The sequence below is a fragment of the Papaver somniferum genome, chromosome 2 (assembly GCF_003573695.1).
Source record: "Papaver somniferum cultivar HN1 chromosome 2, ASM357369v1, whole genome shotgun sequence".
Lineage (NCBI taxonomy): Eukaryota > Viridiplantae > Streptophyta > Magnoliopsida > Ranunculales > Papaveraceae > Papaver > Papaver somniferum.
In genome coordinates, this window is record NC_039359.1 from 29,629,482 (window position 1) to 29,656,959 (window position 27,478).

Sequence of the window (27,478 nt, forward strand, 5' to 3'; positions counted from 1 at the left end):
GAAAATTGCTTTGACGAAAAATGGTTTGTGAATAACAACTATATAACGTCCTCTGAGAATGTTTCAATGATTGAAATGAGAGTTTAGATTATATAACCAATGATGGATATAAGCATTATTGTGGAAATACATATATGTATAAGTCCTTATTCCTTGAACCGAAGCTTGCGAACTTTGTTGATCAAGAGAACCGAAACAAGAGTCGTGAACTAAGTTCGCGAACTGGGGGAAGTTCTCGACCCGAGAAAATATGCTGGAGTTTGAGAACTCCTTCCGGGAACTTAAGTCCGCGAACCCAGTCCGCGAACTTGAGTTAGGTTATATCTAAATACGATTGTTTGTGAACTCATGTTTATATAAACTAAGGAATGTTAATTGCAAACCGTGGATAAATTTCATGAACCGATTTGAGTGAATCAAATCGTTTTTGCTTCGATTGTGTCTTTTGTAGTGACATAAGATTTCCTTGCAATTTAACAACTCTCTAACTAGTTCATTTGAGTCATTAGAACTAGTTATGGTGAAGAAGAATATGGTTGATATGAAAGTTCTCATACGGATAACCATTTGGTTAACTATTATTGAACCAACAAATGTACATGTTTGGGTACGGTTACACAAACCTAGAAACGTGCATTTCATTTGTGTGTAACAAGCTAGGTTTTAGATATAACGGTTGAAAGATATTAGCTTGAATCTAATCAGGTTTTCATCTAACGATGAATATTGAATGCTTTGTTACCAAGCTAACATTGATTGCAAACCCTTATTTGAAAAACTATATAAGAGAGAACTCTAGCAACTGGGAAACCTAATCCCCACACCTTACGTGTGATACTAGTTGTGTAAGCTAGAGTCGATTCTCCTTTAACCTTTGGTTTCTTCTTTAAAACCAGGTTAACGACTTAAAGACTTCATTGCGATTGTGAAGACAGACCGATACTACTTTCTCGTAGTTGTGTGATCTGATCTTGTTATTTCTATCGTACGAGTACAATCACAAAGATTGGCTTGAGATTGATATCTCAGATAGGCAAGATATAAAAGTAGTCACAAACATCTTCGTCTCATCGTTTGTGATTCCACAATATCTTCTTTCGGCGCGTCGATTAAGATTATTGTGAGGTGATTCATAATACTTGGTTGTTCTTCGGGAATATAAGTCTGGTTTATAAATTGGTTCCTGTTCACCTTGATTTGTCAAAAGATGGAACAAAACTCATAGGTATTTCTGTGGGAGACAGATCTATCTATTACCGTAGACTTATCTGTGTGATATAGATTTGTTTATTAAAGTCTTCGACTTTGGGTCGTAACAACTCTTAGTTGTGGGTGAGATCAGCTAAGGGAATCAAGTGCGTAGTATCCTGCTGGGATCAGAGACGTAAGGAGCGCAACTGTACCTTGGATCAGTGTGATATTGATTGGGGTTCAACTACAATCCAAACCGAAGTTAGTTTGTAGTAGGTTAGTGTCTGTAGCGGCTTAATACAGTGTGTGTTCAATCTGGACTAGGTCCCGGGGTTTTTCTGCATTTGCGGTTTCCTCGTTAACAAAATTCTGGTGTCTGTGTTATTTCTGTTTCCGCATTATATTGTTTATTTTTATAATTTAAATATCACAGGTTGTGCGTTAGGTTCAATCAATTAGAATATCCAAACTTTAGTTGTTGATTTAAATTGATTGACACTTGGATATTGGTCTTTGGTACCATTCAAGTTATCTCTCTAGTATTTGATAAAGACTCGCAGATTTCTATTTTCTTGAGTATAGATCAAATCGAGAGATTGAGATATTAAATCTTTGATACACTTTTATCTAGATTGAGTCTGACTCTCTAGTTGATTCTATAGAAAGTATATTGGAATTTGTCCATATAGAATATTAGGTGTGGTTGTTGTACCCCCGCTTTTCAGTTTTGCAGAAAAATCATTAGTTTCGGGATAGAAGCCGACACAAACTTTTATCGCCTTCGATTTTTAGAATGTACACTGGGTTTAATCATCCTTTAGATTAAACAAATACCCCAACATTGGTCAAATAATGTCTAGAAATTTAGGATCAAAACAGAGTGCCAACGAGAAAAAGGGAGAGACTAACATCAGTTTTACAAAGTGAATATCCTATATGTATCAATTTTATAAGCTAAACATGCATTCAAATTTAAAATCATCCATTAAACATAAAAGGAACCAAGTTGAATAATATTTGCATAACCAAAATTTATAAGAGAATTTCGTAATTAGAAAATACCTTAAAATTACTATTAGAGATTTAATTGCATGCCTTTCCAACAATTACGATAGGTCAAAATCACCAAATTAATCTGTAGAAAGTTCACGGGATATGTAGCGCAGATATATTTGCAGCGGTGGTGATGGTGCACCATCAAACTGTTGTTTGATTGATTTTTTTTTTTGAGAAGGTTTTGTTTTTATTCTGAGAAACTGAGAAGGAGTGTTTCATTATTTTCATCGTCATTCAGAAAGCCAAGAGCAAATTTGCGCATTGCTTTCAGAATCTCAATACAACCATATATTTATCTGTTGAAAAGAGAAATCTTGATAATAAAGGTTACATGTTTAGTAGTTATTATATAACGTGATCCAGTATTTTTTAATTGTCATGTATTTAACTGAGTTTATTTTAGCATTGAGACAATCAACCACATCTTTTACTTTACGGTGTTACCCGTTTTGTAGCGCCACAGAATTAACATAGTCTATTCCTAATCACCAATACCCAGCTAACACCACAAAACCACTACATACCTCGTAAGAAGTTAGGCGTACTTCTAAATTTTGACCGCAAACGTCATGTATAAAGTTTAGATTGAGCAAACTTAGAACGTCAATTAGTTTATTCAAATATATTTATTTTGTTATGTTCTTTTTTGTCTTGCAATTAATTTTATTTTAATTCTAAAAACCATGATTCATACAATCGGTTACCAAAGATAACGGTGGTACCATTGGTCCAATAATCATAATAATTTTGTCTTATATGATTTGGTATCATCCCTGAAATATTTGGTATCTGCCTTTATTAATCATGTCAAAAAACGACCAACTACATCTTTTAAAATATAATCTTACCACCATAAAACCATTTATCGCCACTATTTCTTCCACCACCACTAACATAACCGCCTCCACACTTACTAACACCCAACATTGCATCCACCACCCACTACTTCTTCCACTACCACTATTAGTGTCTACTGAAATAATTTTTTAAAACTCTTTGTTAATAAAAGTATGTACGGATAGTTTAATTAAGGGGACATTTATGATGAAAAATTGATAAATTATTTATTATGAGGGATTAATTTGATACCAATTATTAAAACACTTATAATGTTTAATTTTTACAAATCATGACCATAGATTTATCTTCTTCGTAATGGCACGTGAAAAGATATATGTTTAAAATGTATCCCTCGATTCTTATATATTACAATTAGTTTGCAAAAAATTGGTATGATATATTTGTGCTAACATTATGGTTAGCAAACATGTTTGCATCCTCATATGTTTTTGTTTTAATATTATATCTGGTAGTCATACAATCCTCGAGGACAAACATTGTTAATTGTTATAGCGAATCCCCTGTGAAGTAGAACATGACTTTCAAAACGCTAAATAATATCCCGACCTTAAAATAAAATAAAAATCATCAAAACTGATTCACCAGATTTGTAAGAAAACTAAAAGCATTCAAGATTACTTCAAAATCAATCAGATTAATCTTTCAAAATCTGTTAGCTGTATGGTTTACTTTTTTCTCTTTGGTGATATAAATCGTCCCCAATTTACACAAGTTTGGTTTATACATTTTCGGGAAGTTGAATATAATGTAATTTTTGATCAATTTCTTTTCTTATCTCTTCATCTTCTCTCTTTACATATTCCCACGAAATGTTTCTCAATTATAATTATATGGAGTTCAGGAGACAAAAAGAGAAAACAAATGGAGAAAGATATGAGAAAGTGAATGGATTACAATTAATTTGCATGTCGTCTTGTATTTGGTCTGCAAATCACAACCATTGATTTATTTTAAATTTTAATAAATAAATAAAAAATAATCATAAACTAAAACATAACTAAAAAAAAAAAAGAAAAAATCTAATTAAGAGCAACTACACAATTTATCTACCTTAGGATACATTTTTTGCCCGCTACCACTACTTTTTCCACTACCACAGTTAATGACACCCCTCCACCAGTCACCAACACCAACCACTATTATCGCCACCGCCTACACCACTACCAATGTATCAAATAATTATTATTTATTAATTGAGTTATATCTATTAGATTAATTAACGAAAATATTATTTTGGGATACTTATCAATAGATTATTTATTCGTAAAATTTAATATGATACTAATAACATAAGTCTTGGATTAAGCAGACCATAACCATTGATTTATGTTCTCCCTAGATAAATCCTGACCGCTCTTTATCTAGATTAATTTAGCCAAATTGTGTTTTGTATTCTAGATAGATCCACATTTTACAAAGAAGATATTTGCAAATCAAAACTAATTATGTTCTTAATACCCTATTAGACTTTTTTTTACACAAGGTTAGTGAATTGAGAATTATTGAAACGTTGATAGACTTTTAATATAAGTTTTTATTTGGAGAGATTTCATGTAAATCTAGAGTTTCGGTAGACTTTCTGGGAGTTTATAGTGATTTGTAGAAACTTGACAGAGAAATGAAATTACAAATAGTCTTAATGACTTCTAAAAACATAAAATATATAAATTTCTTTTAAAAATATGTTTTTCTCATCACCATTGAAAAATCATTTTCTACTAAAAATATTAAATTTTTTTAAATTTATTCTTTTTAATGTCGTTTGGAAAAGTTGGGTCACGATTTACAAATAAGAAACCAGAAAGTATTTGTTCCAAATTCGGCTAGTTATCTTAACTAGATCGGATTCGTGAGGTTTGAGATGTATCTTTCCATTTTTGTGTATTGGTTGTACTATGAACTCATAAGAAAAAATTTATATCACTTATATATGCCCTCCACCTGAGTGACTTTGCCTGGAGCTCTCGGATACTTCGCTACGGACCTGATTCTACATCAATAATTCCCGGACAGCTTAATTTAATCACCAATTGGAGACCAATAACTCACACCAGTTCCGAGAAGTGTTGGATAGATATTTTTACACCAATAATTATACACAGTATAACATTGACGTGTTTATATTATTGCCCTCGTGAAACATGCGAGCCTACGGTCGATCTGGCTAAATGATTCCCTCTATTCTTCATTTTAAATATATAAAAGAAAATCTAAAAGAAAAAACTGAAGAAATGTCTTGACGCTATATTCTTAGTTTCCCACCGGTCACCGCTCTCTGATATCCACAATTTGCCAAGGAGCACAACGATTGATCAAATGAACGCCGCTTCGAGTATTATATTACACACGCATATATAAAATGTATAAAGTTGTCATTTACGTCGTTTTAAGTAACCTAAACCAAAATATGACAACATGCAGTATTATGCAGCTTATTCACACTTAAACATATTGAAAATTATTCAAAACTTAAAATATTCCTGGCGTTTTTAGGGGCCACTCGAAAGGATTTAGGGGCCAACAATAAAACAAAAAAGGTCACCTAAAGGGAAAATGTAGTCAGCCCTTATCTCGCGTAATTCGTAATGGCGAAATTACCCTTATATATTCGGAGGATATGATAACATTGTTATCCTCCGATTGCAATCGGAAACCAAAATATTTCCCAGACTTCCGATTGTAGTCGGTGCAGTATTAGAATGATTTCTGTTTCATTTTTTCCATTTCTTTTTCATTTGTGAGTTGTTAGAGTTATAGAGAAGAAGGTGAAGGCTGCTATAATCGGAAGATATGCTAAACACAATACCTACCGATTATAAGTTGCCCCAAATTCAAATTTTGAAAGCTACCATAATCGGTAGATATGCTAAATACAATACCTATCGATTATTGGTTTCTCCACATTCAACTTTCGTCAAATTAGCCGTTGGAGTTTTTGGGAAAAACAAAAAGAGCCGTTGGACCCTAAACCTATATGAAGAAACTCATATCTATCACCCCAATTGCACCAAACTCTTTCCTCTCTTCAGTTTTAATTTTCATAACAAAAAACATGGATATTGCTTTTGCCGAAGAAGAAGATTGTGCTATTTATAGAGCGTGGGTTGTGGTAACTGCTCATGATCGTGTTCACAAGCTCCACAAATCGGAATCCGAAGAGCATATATGGAACCGTATCTTAATGGTATTTGAGGCCTTAGATGGTAATCGAATTCGAAGATCATCCAATGACATTAAGATGAGAAAGAATGCGCTCGATAAGGAGATTGACAAACTTGAGGATGAGGAACGGTTTGTTAGGAACGCTTTTCCTTGGTGGACGTATGAAAAACGAGTAAGTATCTCTGTAACTCCAACTCACATTAACAAAAGTTAGTACTAACTTGTTACTCATTCGTAATTTCAGAGAAATCTTGCGGATCGCCGGTATGTGGACCTCTACGGGAAACGATTTGAACATGAAGGATGCTACAAAATCAAGAGGGACAATTTCTATGGTCACTGGAAGTTATGATCTGTTTTAATACTTTTATGGTCAATTAGGAGTATGGATTTAGGTGCTTTTGACGAAATTGTAAGGTTAAGGTCGTTTGAATTTTATGTAATGGATGTAATCGGAGTATTATTAATATAAAAACTAGCCGATAATACGAAATCGGTAGATTATTTTGTTTAACAACCTACCGATTGTAATATTCGGTTATGTTATGAGTCAACTTTCTTGCCGATTATGGTGTTGTTTGGTTCCAGGAAACAGTTTTTTTACATAGAATAATCGAAAGGGTAATAAAAACTAAACCTTCCGATTATGGTTTGTTTTGAACTTGTAATATTCGGAGGATAATTTTTTTGTAAAGTTCTGAATGTACGATGGCCCAAAAATCAGAATTTGGAAAAACTTATACTTTTCAAATTTTGTCTTTGAAATAATCGGAAGTTAAATTAGTTACCAAAACTTCCGATTATGGGCTGTCTAACCTTCAATATTGGCCCTTGGAACCACCTGGAGCCATGGCGTGGTTTTTTTTTTGAACTTGTAATATTCGGAGGATAATTTTTTTGTAAAGTTCCGAATGTACGATGGCCCAAAAATCAGAATTTGGAAAAACTTATACTTTTCAAATTTTGTCTTTGAAATAATCGGAAGTTAAATTAGTTACCAAAACTTCCGATTATGGGCTGTCTAACCTTCAATATTGGCCCTTGGAACCACCTGGAGCCATGGCGTGGTTTGTTTTGAACTTGTAATATTCGGAGGATAATTTTTTTGTAAAGTTCCGAATGTACGATGGCCCAAAAATCAGAATTTGGAAAAACTTATACTTTTCAAATTTTGTCTTTGAAATAATCGGAAGTGAAATTAGTTACCAGAACTTCCGAATATACCACACAAATCATTGTCATTTGAACTTGTCTAACTTAGTTACCCAAACAAATTTCCGAATGTACAACAAAAATCATTGTCATTTATTTGCTCTTCTTTTCATCACCTCGGGTGGTTCGTCTACCAGTGTCGATAATGAAGTCATTCCTCTTATCCCAGTTATCAAGAACAGTAGGTGGGCCTGTGTGAACAATCGTGAGATTGTTACCACTAGAAGAACACAACTCCAACTCCAATTTGTAGTAATCCCCCATTTTCTCCAGAGGTTGATGTTGTATATACCCGTGTTGTCGCATCACCCTAGAGGGGTTATACATCACATATCCTGTGGTGTGCCACAATGGTCCAAAATAAAGGGACAAGTCCGACCGAACATTTATATGCCCACTGACTCGACTTCCTTGTATGGATCAAAGCATACGTCCGAGGCCTTCAATTGGTCCAAAATCTCCCTCATGCGAATCAACTGCTGCTCCTTTGTCCTAGAACGGTTGTCTTCAAATATATACTTTGTTCCTCTAGGAGTACCTTTGCACCACCCCGGGTTCTCTCCGGCCAACTTCAGGATAGGGAAGTGGTCATAGATCCATGCCTATATACATAAGATACCAAGGTTTAGTAAATAGATTGTGTAAATTCGGTAGTAATTTCCAACCATAATTTCCGATTATATATAATCGGATATAAAACTGAGTAGCTATCCACCGAATACCAAACATTCGGAAATATATATGGATCATTTCCTACCGAATATGCGTCATTTGGAGTTCAGTAACCTATAGTTTTTCTGGCATGTATATTCGGTAGTAATATCAAACACATCTTTCCGATTATATATAATCGGAAATAAAACTAAGTACCTAACCACCGAATAACAAACATTCGGAAAATTAGATGGATCATGTCCTACCGAATATGCGTCATTTGGAGTTCAGTAACCTCTAGTTTTTCTGGCCTGTATATTCGGTAGTAATATCAAAAACATATTTCCGATTATATATAATCGGAAATAAAACTAAGTACCTAGCCACTGAATAACAAACATTCGGAAAATAAGATGGATCAATTCCTACCGAATATGCGTCCTTTGGAGTTATGAATATGCATCATATGTATTGTCTACCGAATAACTATAGAGTGAGTTATAGAGTTAAAGAAAAAACCTGCAATAGAGCCATGTTCCCGGCAACTTGGCAGGTTCCTAGCCTCGACGCCTTTCTCAACTCTTCCATCAAGAATGCTAGACATGCCGTGCCCCAAGAATAGTCACCGACTTCATGGAGAGGATCCAAAAGTTGTATAAGGTTGGCGTCGATCCGGCTGCCAGAAGTATTGGGGAATATGACACATCCCAATTCATTAAACTACCGATTATTAGCAGTTTGTATCCAGGAAGATATGGCCACCAATATTCGGCAGATAATCATCAAATCTTTCTCCCGAATACTGTCGATGTTCTTGAGAAATGAAGAACACGACTACATTCGGAAGTAAATGAGCATGAATATCGTCCGAATCTGGATAAATAACCGAAAACCCTAGAATTTTTTTTCTCGATTCGACGACTTAAAGCGAAATAAACCCCAAAAATGATAGATTCTTACCTGATTGGGGCCATTTGAAGTTGACGAAGTGTTTGACTATCGGAATCGCCACCACCGACTACATTGCCGGGTACTTCTTCTTCGCGTTCTTCTTCATTTGTGATAGACGCATTTATGTGTCTAATATATCTCAATTGTATATAGTGTTAGCACCCATTTTTGTACTTATTTGGTTATTTTATATATTTGTAGGTGTTTTCAGAAGAATAAGGATTTGCGGCGAAATTGGCTGAAAATGCGGCGTTTGAACCTCCATTGATAGAGTGCCGGAAGCGCCCCAGAAGTGTACCGGAAGTACCCCAGAAATACCCCGGAGGAACCCCGAAAAAAGTGCGGAAAATGCCCCAGAGGAAACTTGCTATATGGACCCTTGATTTTGGATAAGGGGTAACCTAATTACTAAGGGGTGACCCATTTCCAAGCAGCTGCTAAAGGGACACCAGGTCTGGTTAAGGGGACACCACATTCAAAGTTCAAATAATGGAATTTGGCGGGAAAACTAAGTTCACGTCTGATAATTCTCTGTTGGATTTCTGGGCAGTTTTGAGGGAGATTAAATCCCTGAAATCAATTGGGCTAGGCCTGTTAAGAATAAACAGATCGTATGCAAGTGATTTTATCGATCAACTTGGGCTGGAATGGCTGGGAGAAGCGATCAAAGTCCAAACAGAATACGTGTTCTCTGTGAAGTTTTCAAATATATTTTTAGAGATTCTGGGAGAGTTTTACGTTGAAGTAAAGTGTATCTAGTCTTGTTTAAGGATTAGGAGAAGTTTGGAGCGTAAGAAATTGCCAGAAGACGCGTACAAAGCAACAGAAAAGAGATTTCTCTCTCAACTGCACGTGAAGAAAAAAGGGAGATAAACTCGGATTTAATCGAGTTATTTGGACCCTATTGGTATATAAAGGCTGGTGGGAAGTGAGAGAAAGTTTTATCAAGAAGTTTGGGGAAGTTTAGAGACCACAGAGACGCAGCAGAGAGGCTGGAAGACGAAGAACAGGAAGCTGCAGGAAAGCTTCCTGCTGCTGCTCGAGGAGTAAGAAGAAGACGAAGAACGGACCCTCCAGGACCGTCGTTCTTCAACAGTGCTAGCAGCAGTACACCTGCGTCGTTCTTCAACAGCAGAATACCAGCGTCGCTTATCAACAGCAGCACTAAGGTATCGTTCTTTTATGGACGCTTAAAGAGGGTCGTAGTTTCACTGTATTATATTTTTCACTCTTTTAATCATATTTTGAGCATCAAGTATGTATTTTGAGAACATGATTATCATGAGTAGCTAAACCCCAATACTGGGATGATGGAGGAAGTTGTTTTTCAGCCATGTGGTTATTTAAATAATTCTTAATTCACTTTTTGCACCGATTTTAATTGATTTATGATTTCAATTAATTACTTGTGATTTTGTTTGATGGAACATGCTTAGTCCTAGGGATTCTTGATGTGCCATGCTTATAATATACAAGTAATATTTTATGGAATCTAATTTGGCAAAGATAGAGTTAATACTTGTTTTATTTTGAGCTATAATCGCCTAGGATTAATTTCTGAGCCACTTGAATATGAAACACATTGGAATCCTGAGTCCTGGTTCCTCTTGATCTTGTGACAATTTTGTACATATTTTTGTTTTTAAATCTATTCAAGTCCGAGCAACGAATCCGTATTTACCGCAAATCGAATTACTACAACAATTTGCAGCAACAATTTCTTTATTTCTTGCTAAAATTCCAATGTTTGGATCGATACCCCGAGCAACATTTTTGGTTCTAGGCTTGTGGGTTTCATTTCTCTTATCCATTGTTTTATAAACGAATCGACGATGTTTTGATTTTACGATTCGCGGCGATGTTTCGGTTGAACGAGGAAATTTTTTTTTTCTTCCACAATCGGAAGATAATATGAAACTGGAAGAAGAAGAGTTGAAATGAGTAGAATTGTTTTTGATTTGGTTTTTATACAGTTTTACCAGAAGGGCATTTATGGAACTTCAATATCATATAGGGTACCCCTTAACTAGAGTCTTTGGCTGGGTATAAATTGATGTCCCCTAAATCCTTTGGGGCGGCCCCTAAAAACGCCAGGAAAATATTGTCCAAAGTTGTATTCTGTTTTTATAGTAATTCTTTACATCATGTTGGTAACCAGTAATCTGTATGTACTAGTCATTTTCTTCATTTAATAATCATTCATCACCTTCATTTCTTCATCCTTTCTTCATCCCCATCCCCCAAGTCTCCCACTTTTCCATAAATATTAGTCTACAGTTTCACATCTTTGTATATCAAGATATCTCAAACCTATTTCATGGCTTTCTCGCTCAACAAGATAGTCGTCTTTCCGTCTAGACTCGGGTACCATCCGTTGTTACTGCAAACCAACTCATCGATAAAATCCCTCTCATCCGCACTATTTTCATCCCAACGATCCTGCCCATGTCCGCTATCATCATCTTCGAGATTGATACGATCCGTAAAGGTGACAACAGATGATCGTGCTCTTTCCTCCATTATTACAGCTTTAGAGAAGCAAGACAATATATTAAAAGAAGACGATCAAGATGAAGAACAAGAACAAGAACAAGCCCAAGAACAACCCAGCTCGAGATTAGCTGAAACATGGCGTGAAATCCAGGGTGAAGATGATTGGGCAGGTTTATTAGATCCGATTGATCCAATTCTACGTACCCAACTTATAAGATACGGAGATATGGCACAAGCTTGTTACGATGCATTTGATCATGACCAGTTCTCTAAACACTGTGGAAGTTGTAAATATATACCAAAAAATTTCTTTCCTTCGCTGGGAATGCAAGATTTTGGCTATGACGTATCTCGATATCTTTATGCAACTTCCCACATTAATCTTCCAAATTTCTTCAAGAAATCCAGATGGTCTAAAGTATGGAGTCGGAATGCAAATTGGATAGGGTACGTATCGGTATCAAATGATGAAACGTCCAAAATGTTAGGGCGCAGAGATATCACGGTAGCTTGGAGAGGTACGGTGACGCATCTAGAATGGGTTGCCGATTTAATGGATTACTTGAAACCCGTATCAGCCGATAAGATTCCATGTTCCGATCCATCTGTTAAAGTCGAATCAGGGTTTTTGGATCTCTATACGAATAAGGATGACGAAAGTTGTAGATTCGGGAAATATTCAGCGAGGGAACAGATTTTGACGGAAATTCGACGGTTAATACATAAATATTCCGGTGAGGAACTGAGCATAACAATGACCGGTCATAGTCTGGGTAGCGCTTTAGCGATATTGAGTGCCTATGACATAGCCGAAACGGGTATAAATGTGGCAGATGACGGAAAGGCTGTACCTGTATCCGTTTTCTCATTCTCGGGTCCCCGTGTCGGAAACGCTAGGTTTAAGAACAGGTTGGAAGGCCTTGGAGTGAAAGTTTTGAGGGTTGTGAATGTTCACGACACCGTGCCGAAAGTACCCGGTATATTTTTCAATGAGCACGTGCCAGCTATCGTGCAGAAGATGTCGGGAGTTACTCCTTGGAGTTATTCGCACGTGGGCATCGAGTTGGCTCTTGACCATAGGAACTCACCCTTTTTAAAGGACACAAATGACCCTGGTAATGCACACAATCTGGAGGCCCATTTGCATCTACTCGATGGGTATGTAGTCTTTCTCTTCTTCTCTCCTTTTGCATTTTTGAAAAAATATTGATTGTTTGTATTTAAGATTGCGGGAGTGGCTCATTGTCTTTAGGTTGCATCAGGGACGAATCCGGGAAGTATAATTTTATTTTTAAGACCTAGGCTAAAAGCTTGGTCGAGCAAAAAAAACAAAAATTTAGGTTTGTGAACTAGCAAGACCACCCGGATTTTAGTCCCCTCTAGCCCGGGAATAGGTCCGTCCCTGGGTTGCATTATTATATGATGACTCGTTGCTTTTTATATATAATGCATCACATGATAATCTTAACTTGGACCCGATTGAATCAATATCCTTACTGTATCATAGCAAAAAAGATAGAAAATCCACGAAAACCTTGAGTCATACACGTAGATAATAATTCCTAGGGAACAAGACAACTCACAAACAGTGTTGGGGACTTGAGGTAACATAAAATATGTTTTATGAATTATTTTAATTTAATTTTGTTGAAAGCAGATGTTTTATGATATTGATAGATCAATTCTACTGTTTGATAAGATCTCTGCATATCACTTTCAAAAATAACTTTTTTCATTTTTTATTTATTTTTCATGAAAATGCTAAAAATTTCCAAAGTGCTCAGCGTTCAAAATGGACGTTAAGTCGTTGACCTTGCACCTTTCACTTGTGAGTCGTGGTTCCAATGTTCTTGTCAGATAATAAAGTAGCTTTCTTGACCCAGTCGTATAATATTGTATGTGCCCAATTGCATTTTTCCCTACTGCAATATTTATTTTTAGCTGGTTATTAGGTCATAGGTATGGCAAGAACCTGCGTATATATCTTTAAGGCGGTCCATAGTGTGTACAAAAATCTCCAACTGTCTTTCAAAATATAATAGTGAAACCCATGAAACTATGTGCTGGTTGGTAAGTTACGTCAGTCATGCATTTAAGGCACTGTTTGTTGTCGTAATCGCCTAAACTAGACGTATGCAGCATCCTTTTCCGCAATAGATCACCTAACGTGCTGGCTATCGCAATCTCAGGATTTAGTTCTGTTTGGATGTCACATCAACAGTGCTACAAAGAACATTACAATTTCTTATGTTTCAAATTGTGATGAATATTTAGGTACCATGGAAAGGGGCATAAATTTGTACTATCAAGTGGAAGAGATCCGGCATTGGTGAACAAGGCTTCTGATTTCTTGAAGGATCATTACCTAGTTCCGCCCTTCTGGAGACAAGACGAGAATAAAGGGATGATCAGAAATCACGATGGACGCTGGATACAGCCTGAACGACCTAAACATGATGATCATCCACCAGACACTCATCATCACCTTAAACAGTTAGGGTTAATTACTGATGACGATCATTTCTATCATCGTCCAGCATCATGAAGAGTAATAAAGAAGACTAAGTCGTCCCTGCTTTATAACAAACTATATACAAGTCAGCTGATATAAGTTCTCATGTGAATTGATAGTAAAACTCATTCGTATAGTTGGCCTATGTATTTGACTACCCACTGCGGCTTACTCTTAATAATCTGAAAATGGCCAAGTCCGGCTTAGAAGGAGACTACTAATGTACTGTTTCTGTGATACTTAAAAATTTAAGAACTTTACACATTTCCACTCGCCTAACTTTTGATGTATCCAGAATAGATTCATATCAACAAGTCAGCTTTCCGATAATTTGGCTCATCTATGCATGGTACCAACTTCCAATTGTGTGAATCTAGCCTAACTCAGTTGTTGTAAAGATAGAGTTGGGCAAAAAAAAGAAAAAAGCAGAATGCCTAATGATAAATCACAAATGAAGAAAACAAAAATAGTAGACTGAAATTGAATGAATCGAATGGACACCATAACCAAAAACCCTGCATATAAATTAGAGAACATACTAGTTATGAAAAAGCTGATATCCATACCTTCGCTCCCAGAAATAATTGTACAGCAATCTCACGGAGGGAATGGAAAAATTGAAGAACAACCCTTTGTACAATACAAACAACCCTTTAGCCCTGTACTGCTAATTCTTGCAAATGCTCTATAAATGTTTGTAAACTCACATCATCCGTGAATATAATTTCAGACCCTTCTGTATGAGTTGAATTCTGAGTAATAGATGGGTTTAGCTTAGCTAGCAGAAATCTTGCTTGGCTACCGTGCTGATCACATTTCACAAGCTTCGGCAATGGAAATCGTTCGGCCACCAGTTGTTCAGCATCTATCTCTGGGGCCTCTAGAAGCTTCCGAAAGCTCTCATGATTTGGATCCTTATCATACCCTAGCTTCTTCCACTGTGCAATTTTAGATCCATAGTGAATCACCACACAAAAATAAGAATCGAACAGCAAAATAACATCTGGAGAGATAGAGCTAATGTCGAGAAGAACAGGAACGGGAGGGCCGTCGAACGAATACTGAAAAAGGGTAGGTTGAATCATGATCAGAGAACCAGCTACCCCTTCTTGATTCAGCATCAACCGAAAGAATGCAGTCTCATCAGGACTGCTATTAAAAACATCGATGAATTGGGACCTCCTCAAATAATACATGAACTGTGGAAAAAGGGAGAAATTCGGCGTGAGACGAAAAGAAGATGGATCTTCCTGCACGTAATCACCAAATTTAGAAGCAAACTTGATCAGCATATTATCTACCCATCTGATGACATCTCTCGCAAAACACCGTTCAGCTCGGTGGATAGCAAGTCTGGCCATGACAGATGCAGCGGCTTCTTGATCAAATCCAGCAGGAATTTCCTGGGAACGTGGTCCAACCCATCTTCTTGCGGCAGTTGTCACCCTTTGCCGAATTCCTCCACTCCCATATCTATACCGTGTAATGAGCTGTACAAGAAATGCAGACCCTGGTTGAATGCTCTGTTCATTACCCAATTCAAATAAGAAAGCTATACATGTCTTATTTGTGAGTGTACACAACTTCCAATGGCAGGTACCACCCTGACCCATTTCATTCTCACTGACTGAACTACTCTTTCTCTTCAGAGATACACAAGGGCCAAATGCCCCACATATCTGAACCTCCTTTGTCATCACTATCTCAACTGTTGCATCAAAGTACATCTTTAGATTGCCATCAGTGTCTTGTTCAAAAATGTGCCTTAAACATTTTCTGAACTGGTCGGACCCGAATGATTCCCCAAGCATCAAGAAGCCACCAGAGTTCTCTATTGTCACTTTAAGCTCGGCCGCACCAACCTGATCTAGAGAACAAGCAAACAAATCAAGGACAATGGACGCATCACATAATCTCGCTGCCAATTGCTTGTAGAAGTTGCACGACTTGCCATAATGTGGAGCTTGGCCACTAATTAGATCACGGTGGGTCCTGATGGATTTACTTCGATCCGTATCCACCACTATCCCTGGGCCCATGGTTGCAGGACCAGATGTGAAAACCATGATGCGAGATCCTGTGTTTGCAATGCATCCTTCTAGAAGTCCAATGGAAATCGATATAGCAGCTCCTGTGGACCTTTGAGGGCGCTGACCAGACACGGACTGAAATGATGATCGAATCTCTTCGATTGCGGTTGTAATGTTAAACTCACACTCAGATATTGGAAGTAGAAAACCCTGCTTATGCATAACTGATGTCTTCCCATGTATGTGGTGCTTTGGCCGACAAATACCCAGAAACTCCTGGACCTGTAAGGTGGAAAACAACACAGGTTTCTTCACTGTCACGCATTTTAAGCCATTTATAGAGAAACGAAAATATATAATCCGAACATCTAAGTGGGACAAGAATGATTGGTTACAAAAAGAGTGAGTTAGCTGTCGATGCATAAAGACACCTATTATCTCCAGAAGCAAAAATATTATGTGCCTAGGAAAACAACTGGGTAGTTCAGCCACTGGATACAGAGATTAGGTGGAGTCAATTGGTCATGTTATCAAGCGTGTTCAGTTTTTCGGGGTATAATCAATTCAACTGACATTTCATTGTGCTCTTCATTTTATAGACCTGAAATTACCATCAAAGCACTTGGCTACCTTCTTCACTTCCCAACTTCGATATATATCTATTTCCTGCATGTGTAGAGTGTAGACTACCCTCTGCTATCCCCAATGCACATAGACTATACAGTAAGCCAAATATCAAAATGAAGGTCTCAAAAATGAATAGGAGGATATCACTACTCATACAGCACCTCTGGTGAACAAATTATTGGTGTGTCTGGTGAAAACAAACTTGGTACTTTCAGATGTGCCAAAACCTGAAAGACTTCATATTGCATTGACATTTAACTGTAAGGAACTAGTTATTCTAAATTATATATGTAACATTTCCTGGAACAAGTTCAGTGCTACCAGTTGAACATCACTTAACTGAACTCACAGCCAATTTCCACTCTTCATCTATCACTACAACTCTAGTTCAACTTATAAAAAAGAGTAAAATATAGGATTATGTAACAGAAGAGAGTACCTGATCCGATGAGAGTTCACGTTCACCGTGAAAAAGAACAACCTTAGAACACTCCATAAACCCCAAGTCATGAACAGCCACCATCGAACCAAATGTCACCAACCCAACAAGCGTGTTCTCCGGTAATTGTGCAATAACAAGTAATAATTCATTCTTAAGTGCTTGTAATTCATCTTCAGGTGAACAAGTATCAACAACAAACACAATCCCCGGACCATTTCCCTTTACATCCAAACAATTCAACGAAGAGGAAGAAGAAAAAGTAGACGTCATTGGAGAAGAAACTACAGATTGAAACGAATTTGTTCTGCCCCAACTCGGACTCGAATTAACAACTGAACTCACATTTGAGGTTTTTCTTCCTTGTTGTTGGTATTCAACAGTAGTATAAGTAGGGAAAAGTTCAGCAGGTATATTATTTTCACCAATTCCAGCATAACCTATAGGAAACGGATTTCTTTGATAACAAAACGGACAAACCCAAATTCTAGATTGATAATCAACACGAGCATATGGATTTAATACAGCACCGCATCGATTACAAATTAATGGATCATATGAAAGTAAAGGAAGATCAGTATATTTCATCAGTGGAGTATATAATATACTTAAAGGAATTACCAGTGCTGATACTTCGGATTTTGATGCTGGCCATGAATTCCAAGACCATCTTAATCCTTCTATTGCTTCTAATTCGTTGAAATCCATTTGGACCTTTACAGATTAAACCCTATCCCGAACCCTAATTGAGAGGGAAAGAATAAAGAGTAGTGAAAGGGGGAAGATGAAGGAGAAGGAAGACGTGATAAACAAAGTAAAGGAAACAAGTCCATGAAAAAGGGTTGAAGAAGAAGAATCATCGCTTTACTTAAAATAAGAAACGAACCCTAAGTTTGATTCTGTTTTCTTTTTTTCTCTGTTCCATTTGATTTGTTTAAGAATTTAGAGAGTTCAAAGGGTATCATTTTGTTTTAGAAAAAAGAGTAGATGTCAGGAGAAAACAGCCAAATCATATGCGATGCGTGTATTGTTATGGCCCTATGACTCATGGGGGTTGTCTCATCAGATCTCCCTTTCGCTCTCCTCTTTCTTTGCTTCGTGTAACCCTTTCACTCATGGGGTGGTCCAGGTGGATGCCTCTGGCTTTGAGGCCCGTTGACCGTTGTCTCAGACGCCGGGAGTTCAAGTCTCTAATGTGTGACTGTGTCCATGGCATGTCGCAGATTATTTTTCTTAGGTGTGAGGTTAACGGTTCAAATTGATAAAAGAAAAACACACACAATGGAGAAAACAGACGGTAATGGAGTAAAAAACTACGCATTTCTTCGTTGATCTGTAACCGGTACACGGTTGAGCCTATGTTGCTGGGTGTTTTCTTTTTTTGTTGCAAGAGTTTGTTCGATGGAGGTGAGAACATATTCACATCTCTAAGAAAGGAAATCAATCTGCACCATTATAAAAATTAACGTCCCCTGGAGTGGAACTGTTAAGATTATGGCATTGCAAGTCGGGACTAAGCACACCACCTCATTACTACAGACCTTAACCAAGGCGAAAGCCAAGGTATCCTATCAAGCTGGTTTCAAGCATACCGGTTAGATTGTAATACTAAGATTGTAATGAATTTTATTACTAAAAAGACTAACCAAATTAGAACAAACATTAATGTTCTGGCTGATACTAAATAGCTCGAAGCCATGAGCTCTCTACCATTTGAGATCACAATCCTCCTAATTCATCACTTAGATAACATCATGTAATTGTTTCAATGCGTCTGGCTTGGAGGACGACATCAATATCTAATTTACATATAGCACCAGTATGCCTGATGACTCCGATGAGACAGATTTAGACGAGACCAGGGGAAATAGAGAAGAGGAAACTAGAAAACAATGCTCACAATATAAGTAGGTTCATACACCACATTAAGAATGGTTTTTAACCAGAACAAACAAGCATGTCTATATATAAACAACCAATCAATAACTTAAATAAGTTTTTCTGTTCTTCATCATTAATTCTAATTGAAGATTACACATTGCAGCAATTTAGAGAGATAAACCAGACTCTTCATCCTCTTCTAGGGTAGCGGTGTAAACAAAGTAGTTAGCCCAGATGAGAGCAAAAACACCCAAAAGAATCCATCCTAGAAGGTTGTTGCTCAAACCAAAAGGAAGTCCAGTTCCTTCTCCGCTCAATCTTTCATCAACTAAAGCCAAAGCTGGGTTTGACATCATCATGGTCGATGCTGCTGCCATTAGTGATGCACTCATGCCGACGATGCTTTCACTGCTTGATGACTTCTTCTCTGCGGAGCATGTCAAACGTCCTCTTCCAGACATTGCAGGCAATCCTGAAACGAACACAACCACACAAACATTGTTCAACTCCATGTGAAACTGGTACTCTAAGTCATGTTACCCTAAGAACACTCACACTCCTTGTCCAGACCATAGTTAAAACTGGCTTATGGTTTTACATGCATGGAAACGATCCAAGGGTTTATTGCTTTTCCTGATAATAACTGACATCTATGCATATTTTTTCTGTAAACACTTTTGTGAATTAGAAACATTTTTTACTCTTAAGATTAAAATTAGAGTTGAACTGATACCTGTAATAAAACTAAATTCAACTAAAAAATGAATCACAGGGAAGACTTTACTGATCAAAAGAAATTTTCGAGTATACTTACCAAGGACAGGTGAAGATGAAACGCCAAAGGCATTCTTGCGGACAAGGCTGGTGTGTGCCACCAAGGCAGTGGAAGTGCTAGCTGAGATTGTTGCCATTTTCAAACAAGTGTAAGAGAAGTATGGGAATTTCTGAGTTACAAGAAAATAGATTTTGAGTTCAGAGTAGTTTTGAATTGTTTGTTGTGGGATTCTAACAAATTATAGTATTGGTCTAAGAACTAAATCTGTGAGCACCACATAAGTTGGATAATGTAATAAGATAGCCTATCATTTCATATCCTCATCTGTGGTATGGCCAATAATATCATTACATGTGTCGTATCATAATCCTAATGCTACAATTATATGCTGTATCTGACAAAAGGAAAATCCATTTTTTCCTTGTGGACTGTAACATCAATGAAACTGTAAAATCATAAGAACTGTTATTTACTGCTAGTGATCAAATGGTTAAAGTTTTTTTGGTCTAGGTTCCGTTTAAATGGTATTTTGGTGACTTAGTTTCATATTGATGTCTGTTTGCATCAAAGCATAAATGGGACTGACAGAACTATGAGAAGATACAAAGGGACACATTTCTGGCTATCTTCCTTTATCGGTGTCGGTGTGCCACAGTATGCTAGTTCATCCATAATCAAAATGAAGAAGAATACAGGAAAAACCGAATATAAAAGCTTTCTGGCAGAGCTGAATCAAGAAACACACATATGGGATTGACAAAAAATCAAAGCATTCCATAAGAACAAAATTAGTAGAATCAAGGGAGAACAAACAACACAGTGAAAAATCCACCCAAGGTTTTCTTATTTCAATCTCTGGTAGTTATGGCCGCAAAAAGGAAAATTGTACTTTACATTATGCAGCTAAGAGAAGAGGAAAAAAATGAATGTGTTGCTATCCATTTGGTTCAAAAATGAATCTGTTAGTTTTAGAGGGGGATAGTTAGTGTTGCTCAAAAAGGAAAAAATGTGTTGGGTTATAACTACGCATGAATGTTGCATTTTTCCAAGTGTGGATGATCGTACTTAATATATTTGTTCCAGTAGGATTTATACTTCGCAATTCCAATTTCGAGCCATGGTTTCATATGTCCATCATAGTGAATAACAGCTGCTCGTTCAATCTCAGATCGTCCAACACCTGATTCATAACCAAGACCGAGAAGGTGCCATCTCTGGTCTAGAGCCATCGTTTGGTTATAAAATGTAAGTAGCCCTAATGGTAAACTCCTATCCTTCCACAACCGCTTTTCCTCTCCCTGCAACACAAAAAGAAAATGCGACCAGAAAGCAAGAATTTAGAATAATCTCCAGAATTTTTACACATATATCTACAAATTCTTGAAGTCAATTTCATGCACTCAAAGACTCCTTTCAGGTATCAAGTTGCTTCAAATAACAGAAGCATGCTGCGGAACCATGGCAATTAGGGATCTGTTCATCGCTAATCAGCTAATTGATATCAAACATTAACTATAACTGTGCTTTATTAGCAGCTTTTTAAACCACAACATTACCTAAGACCTGGATCCTAGTTGCTTAATTCATGACTAGCTTGGTAATATTTTAAACCTTTTTTTGACCCCTATGACAGCCCGGACTGAACCAAAAACGACATGAAAGTTCATAATGTTGCTCAAAACAACAAAGTCTCTTGTTTAATGAATGAATAGGCAGATGTGTAGAATAACAAGAGATATGCTGTGGCATTAACTTATGAGCATGCAGTAGACAATAGTTCATTACCAATTTCAAGTATTGATGATAGGTGGCAGTCAAATTTTGTCTCCTCCACTCTCGCAGATCAAACACGTTCATGCCAAATGCCCAGGTGCATGACTTGACATCAAAGCTCTTGGCAATAAATGGATCTCTGAAATTGATTAACATATCCATCCTACGGTAAGAAAAATAATCTTTCTGACAACTCTCCACAGCTCCATTCACCATACCCTTCATGTTTACATCCCATAATCCCCTGAGATCCCTCTGCACCACTACATCATGGTCAAGGAACACAACTTTGTTCAATGCAGGAAAGATCTCTGGTAAATAGAAGCGAAGGTGATTTAATGGAGAAAAGTATCTGGGGTCGAGGGAATATTTCTTCTTCAACACCGACTTTGAAGGGAGAGAGTCAATATTGGCAATGCTTTCAATCTCAATGGTAGCTTGGCCAGGTGGGTTTAGCAAGAACCACATTCTCATCGATAGGAAGTTGAGTTCGTCAGTCACCAAATGGAAGACCATCTTCCCAGGTTCCTGCAAATAGGTCTACACAGTAAATTCCAATTTTACCAAAATATTCTTAGCGAACACAAACTCTATGTTCTAACCAAGGCAGCATGAGAGAATTTTGGCTTCAACCTGACAATCAAACTTTTGGAGGTAAGATTTGAAGATTGAAGTTCATTTCCAACACTTGTGACCCCATAAAAAGTTTGTTCAAGATTATTAAAAACTTTGCCAGTAAATCTGACTCTTTCAAGAAGAGGCTAACATACAAGTATGTCAAAAATACTTTAGGTCACATAGTGAAACGGGGAGGACCAAATCCAGAAAGAAAGAAAGGAAGTGTTCTTACAGAAGAAGTCGAGACAGTGGAATTGACTACAGCTGCAGAGGCAAGGATGTTGTCAGAAAAGAGAACATAGTGATAGAGATCTGGGTCATGCAACTTTTGTTGGTTTGGGAATTCACGCTCCTCGGGCTGCAGTTCAAAGTAATCAACTACAAGCTGCAAAGAGAGGCAGTGAAGACCCTTTGGCGTAGTCCTTGCAGCAAGCTCAACGAGATAATTGGCCTGATTCCTCAAAGCTCGGAGCTCTTCTTCAGTGTTGTAAGTCATTGCCCGAAATTTTGTTGCCATGGCAGGGCAGTCAGTGTAAGTCTTGCCGGCCTTATACAGGGTAGCTTCCATGGATTTCATTTTCTGCAAAGCACTACACAGTTTCTGATCTTAGATCACTAGACTACATTAGCAGACAGGAAATTCATATATCCTTGTCAGTACAATGTCATTACAGAAGTTTTGTGGGGACAGTGTGGAGACAATCTGGGTATTAAAATGATCTCTTGACCATGTAGTCATCCTCATATTACATCAGACCATTCTAAAACTTAGAACCCCATATCACAATAACATGGATATAGTTACTAAAATGGCATGCCTAATGTCCTGCTGACAGTGCTGAAGGTCGGAAGTAGAATACCACTTACCATAACCAGTAATCAGGTATTCCAGGTAACATTGGTTATAAGTATACAAGTTCAGTAAGGATGATCTATGTGTGGAGTGAAAAGTCCTCACTGAAAACAAGGTCTTGGATGGTATCCATGTGTGAGCCGTAAGCATAATTTCTAGTAACGACCTTACATTAAGAATAGTGTATGGGTGTGCTGCCAATTCTATATATTCTGGTGACAATTCATGTTGCACAGCTTTTGGTACATGGGTATAAGCTCGCACATCTTTGTATTTTTAAATACCAAATCCATACTGGGTAAGGTGAGAAACCTATTTAATCTCATTACCTCCTTGACAAGTCTGAATCCTTCAAAGCTTCACCCACAGCTCGGTCTAGCTCTCTAATTCGTGTCTTCAGCTCTTTGGTTAATTGTGAATTTTTGTCTTGTGATGAGAATTTCAAGTATGCCTTCGCCATGATCACCTGATCTTTTATCTCTCTCACCTTCTCGTCCCTTGCTCCCAGAGTCCGGGACTGGACATCTCTTTCTCCAGCAATTAACTTCCTAGAATTCCCCTGCGCAGAAGAACCATTGTATGTATTAGCAAGAAACAACAGAATTTATTTATCAATCTTGAAAAAAATACTGTTTCCAAGAGAAAAAAGTATAAATATATCTAAGTAATCATCGTGTTAATCTGTATTACTAGACCAGTTGCTTTGACAGACATTCTAATTAAGTATGGACAACCACCAATGTTGCACCAAATCTTATCGCAATCACATTATCTTCAAAATACAGGATGTAACATAAGTTGTCAGTATGTTACATGTAAATGTCCCAAACAAAAGAAAGTACAGAAGTTGGAAAGTGGATGAAAATGAGTAAAACCATCAGTCCTTAATCAGACTCGTAATCACGCTCCTCTAACTCCACTTTTTCTTGTCCCTCTTACACACTGAATCTTAAGCTACCTAGCATCTTAAAATGTTGTTCAGGTAAAAAAGTAACAGAACTAAATTCTTGAACTAATCGTCTCCATAATATGTGATATTGCAACGTTTAAACAAGACCAACAAAATTATGATGTTAATGTGAATACACCAAGAACATACCTTTCCATAAGGCCAAAAGGGTACACTCTGTACTCTAGTTTGATTTTTATCCAGTTCCCCACCATCAGTCCCTAACATTTGAAAAGAACTATGAAAGTTTTACGAAAATAAAATCCATACAACCCTAAATGCATCAATACAAGAACAACAAGATAAAACCCACCTCTTGCATTGCCAAACGTCTCGTTTATTTCAAGCGACTTGACGTTTTCATCACTAACAAAAGTCTCATTTTTGTATAAAGCTAATGTAGGCTCTTTCAACTCTTTTTCTATTTCCTACAATACAATATACATCAACTCACATTCAACAATCAAAATGTAAATAAAGACAGCAGAGAAGAAACCGTTTCACTTGCATATATATTATTACCTGTTCGATTGAATTCATCATTTGTAGTGTTTCTGTTTTGTATTTCTGCATGGATAGACAAAAACATCTTCAATCACTCCCCAATTAACATACATAACAGGTATGCACATCAATACATATGATTAAGAATGTTTCAAAAAGGGTAGAATCTTACAATGGTAGTTAAATCCTCAACCAACCCTTTGTGCACTGCACAACAAATCAAAGTTTAAGAAACAAAACAAATATCCAAACTTAAAATGAAAGAGGAGAAATAAGTTACCATGAGAAGAAGTGAATATGGAGAAAAGAATAACTGGAACAAATATAGAGACGGATAGTAATGAGAGGATTAGAATCCTCTGACGTCTAACACGCTTCTTCATCAAAGATTATATAATGAAAAAATGCTAGGGTTTATTAAACATTCTGGAGATCTATCATTCCCTGTTAGCTAACTAATAGTAACCGTCTCTTCTTCTTATTAATTATGTGTATATATTGTTCTAGGAACACCCGTTTTTGTTTGTTTTATGTTTCTTTTAAAGATCTTGTTTGTCAGTTTGAGTTCTAACATAAAAATTGTGTGCAGAGAAAGATTTGATTTCTCTGACTTTCTTGTAATTTTCTGGATGCGAATGAATTGGGAAACAGTGCTCACGCGTTCGATATATCGAGCCAGGTCCTTCGAAAAAAAAAAAAAAAAAAAAACACGAGTTAGGCCTGAAGGTGCAGGAGTGTCAATAGTCCGGTCCACTCTACTCAGGTACCACTGTGACCAGAGCCGGCCACAATGGTCGATTCCAGTGCTTAACGAATATGTTTTTCTTTTTTTCTGAAGAATATGGATCAAAGACAAACACCGGGTCTTTCCTCTCCTCATAGACGGTGTTACATGCCCATTTAATCGCCTAAATTTTTTATGGGACATGACCGGCAATACTATGTGGCTCAGTGAATCAACTTCACCCACAAGTACTCAGCCTTGCACACTTGCATCAAAGTAAGCATCTGCCTTCCCTCTTAAGGAAATACGCAACGGAAGTCTTTTCTTCTTTCTCTCTAACTTTTCATGTCCCCATAAGCATAAGAGGTTCTGCCATGTACTTGACCAATTTCTCACACAAACCAGCAACATAATGAACACAAATAATACTGCAACAAACCCATTTTATTGCACTAAAGGAAGATTACAAAACTCGTCCATCACATGGATCAAAACAGGCCATTCACCCTCTTGGTGAATGCCTAAAACACTCTCTACATTAGTGGTTCTTCTCTCCAATCGAACAACATTATTCTTATTAATCTCTAAGCTATTTATACATGCTAAAGATCAGGCCAAAACTGTGTACAATCGCTTGCACATCCTACAGACAGCCATATATGTCCACATGTAGTTTTCCTAACCGCCAATCTGTTTTTAAACTGCCACCTTTTTTGTTGTCACGCCAACTGGTGCCACACCTGTTCTTGGTGGTTATGAACACTCACAAATGGTTATAAATTCCTTTTATAACTGTTATCCCTTGTCTCACTCATTTGGCATGCTTGTAAAGCCAATAACGAACTCCTAACCGTCATTTGAGCCATATTGCATCACTGTTGTGTTTTACTGAATTCTGTCTCGCTGTCAAGGCTCAACCATCTTGGCCCTGCATGGTTATCACTCTAAGCTAATGCACGGACAATCCTTGTGCTTCAATCATCGAGGCCAACTCTTTAAGCACATTCTGGTTTCTCATGCTTTATATGCTTCACTTAGCCAATTTGCTTGACAATAGTAATGCCACTCTTGCATTACTAGCTTGTTTGCATTGTTCAAGCTTTGGCCAGCCTTGAATTAATTTCATAGACAACCTCTTGGACTATTCTTCACTCTTGCATAATCCTTGAGTTTGGGCCAACTCAATTCCATGGATATGCATCAATGCCAACATCGCATGTTGCATTTGTCAACTTTGGCCATGCATGTCTTTCCAATCCCTCAATGAAGCCTCATTGTGTCGGCCAATAAACTTCATTAATTAGCTAAATATCTTTACAGTGTAGCGCCACGTTTGCCCTTTACTGGCCCTGCGGGGTTATGCCATTCTTAGCACTTGACAGTCTACGCAGTGTTGCGCCATTCTGGCTGCACACTTGAAAAGACGAGGGTACTCAAATACACCATAATATTTTATTTTGATCACAACCTATACAAGACCCACTGTGTATAAACCTCTTGGAGATACAATCACTCAAGGAATATTTCAACACATTGTCCACTTGATACAGGGTTAGTTCGAACTGGCCTAACTCGTGAATTAAATATCAAAGGCAAGTGGAGAAAACCAATACACTTTGTGTGATTGTCTATGGATATGGAATCGAGACAATACAACAACAAAGTGATCACTTGATAAAAGGTACGGAAATAACCGAAACCAATTGGATCAATATCAAGTGCCCTATTAATGTACAAAGTGCAATTTACTTTAATTATAATAAAACAATTATACCGTGGAAATTAAAACTAAATGGCACAACAAGATTTTGTTAACGAGGAAACCGCAAATGCAGAAAAACCCCGGGACCTTGTCCGGAATTGAATACTCTCAGGATTAAGCCGCTATACAAAATCTAAACCAACTTCGTATAGTTGAGACCAAGCAACTAAACCTATAGTTCACCTAGTTCCGTCTGTATCCATGCGCATCCAACTTGTAATAAGTCACACACTTGGAACAATTCATTTTGGTTCGTATTCCAAACAATAAAGGAACAACAAATTTGTTCAGTGACAACTCTTTTCAAACAAGTGACATGAGTTTGACAAAAGGCTCTTCCGTTTATCCCAATAAAATCCTTTGTCAGGTTCTTAGATCTATCTCAATACAACTACCAAATTAATTTTCTAGATTTTGCAATCAATACTTCTTAGTCACAAAGACAATATAT

At 37.2% G+C, this 27,478-nt stretch overlaps 4 protein-coding genes across 5 annotated transcripts; 1 reads left to right on the forward strand and 3 right to left on the reverse strand.

Moving 5' to 3' along the window:
* The first annotated feature begins 11,261 nt into the window (after window positions 1-11,261).
* On the forward strand, window positions 11,262-14,465 carry LOC113347244 (phospholipase A1-Igamma1, chloroplastic-like). The gene is made up of 2 exons (XM_026590855.1): window positions 11,262-12,738; window positions 13,855-14,465. The coding sequence occupies exons 1-2, from the start codon at window positions 11,405-11,407 to the stop codon at window positions 14,123-14,125; spliced, it is 1,605 nt and encodes a 534-aa protein (XP_026446640.1). The 5' UTR covers window positions 11,262-11,404; the 3' UTR covers window positions 14,126-14,465.
* LOC113347243 (protein transport protein SEC23-like) lies at window positions 13,833-18,178 on the reverse strand. 2 transcript variants are annotated; one of them, XR_003358826.1, is made up of 3 exons: window positions 17,189-18,178; window positions 14,659-16,404; window positions 13,833-13,959 (listed from the first exon to the last, which is right to left on the reverse strand). XR_003358826.1 is itself a non-coding variant. In XM_026590854.1 (2 exons), the coding sequence occupies exons 1-2, from the start codon at window positions 17,894-17,896 to the stop codon at window positions 14,746-14,748; spliced, it is 2,367 nt and encodes a 788-aa protein (XP_026446639.1). In that variant the 5' UTR covers window positions 17,897-18,178; the 3' UTR covers window positions 14,587-14,745. The 2 variants fall into 2 exon arrangements, 1 of the variants encoding a protein (XP_026446639.1); XM_026590854.1 differs by lacking the exon at window positions 13,833-13,959 and having other exon boundaries at window positions 14,587-16,404.
* Window positions 18,179-19,060: 882 nt separating this feature from the next.
* On the reverse strand, window positions 19,061-20,112 carry LOC113347245 (photosystem II reaction center W protein, chloroplastic-like). The gene is made up of 2 exons (XM_026590856.1): window positions 19,884-20,112; window positions 19,061-19,541 (listed from the first exon to the last, which is right to left on the reverse strand). The coding sequence occupies exons 1-2, from the start codon at window positions 19,978-19,980 to the stop codon at window positions 19,237-19,239; spliced, it is 402 nt and encodes a 133-aa protein (XP_026446641.1). The 5' UTR covers window positions 19,981-20,112; the 3' UTR covers window positions 19,061-19,236.
* A 591-nt stretch (window positions 20,113-20,703) lies between these two features.
* On the reverse strand, window positions 20,704-25,163 carry LOC113353092 (probable galacturonosyltransferase 6). Its single transcript, XM_026596807.1, has 9 exons — window positions 24,822-25,163; window positions 24,714-24,748; window positions 24,560-24,604; window positions 24,351-24,465; window positions 24,188-24,258; window positions 23,418-23,647; window positions 22,468-22,825; window positions 21,630-22,145; window positions 20,704-21,142 (listed from the first exon to the last, which is right to left on the reverse strand). The coding sequence occupies exons 1-9, from the start codon at window positions 24,922-24,924 to the stop codon at window positions 20,867-20,869; spliced, it is 1,749 nt and encodes a 582-aa protein (XP_026452592.1). The 5' UTR covers window positions 24,925-25,163; the 3' UTR covers window positions 20,704-20,866.
* Between the last annotated feature and the right edge of the window lie 2,315 nt (window positions 25,164-27,478).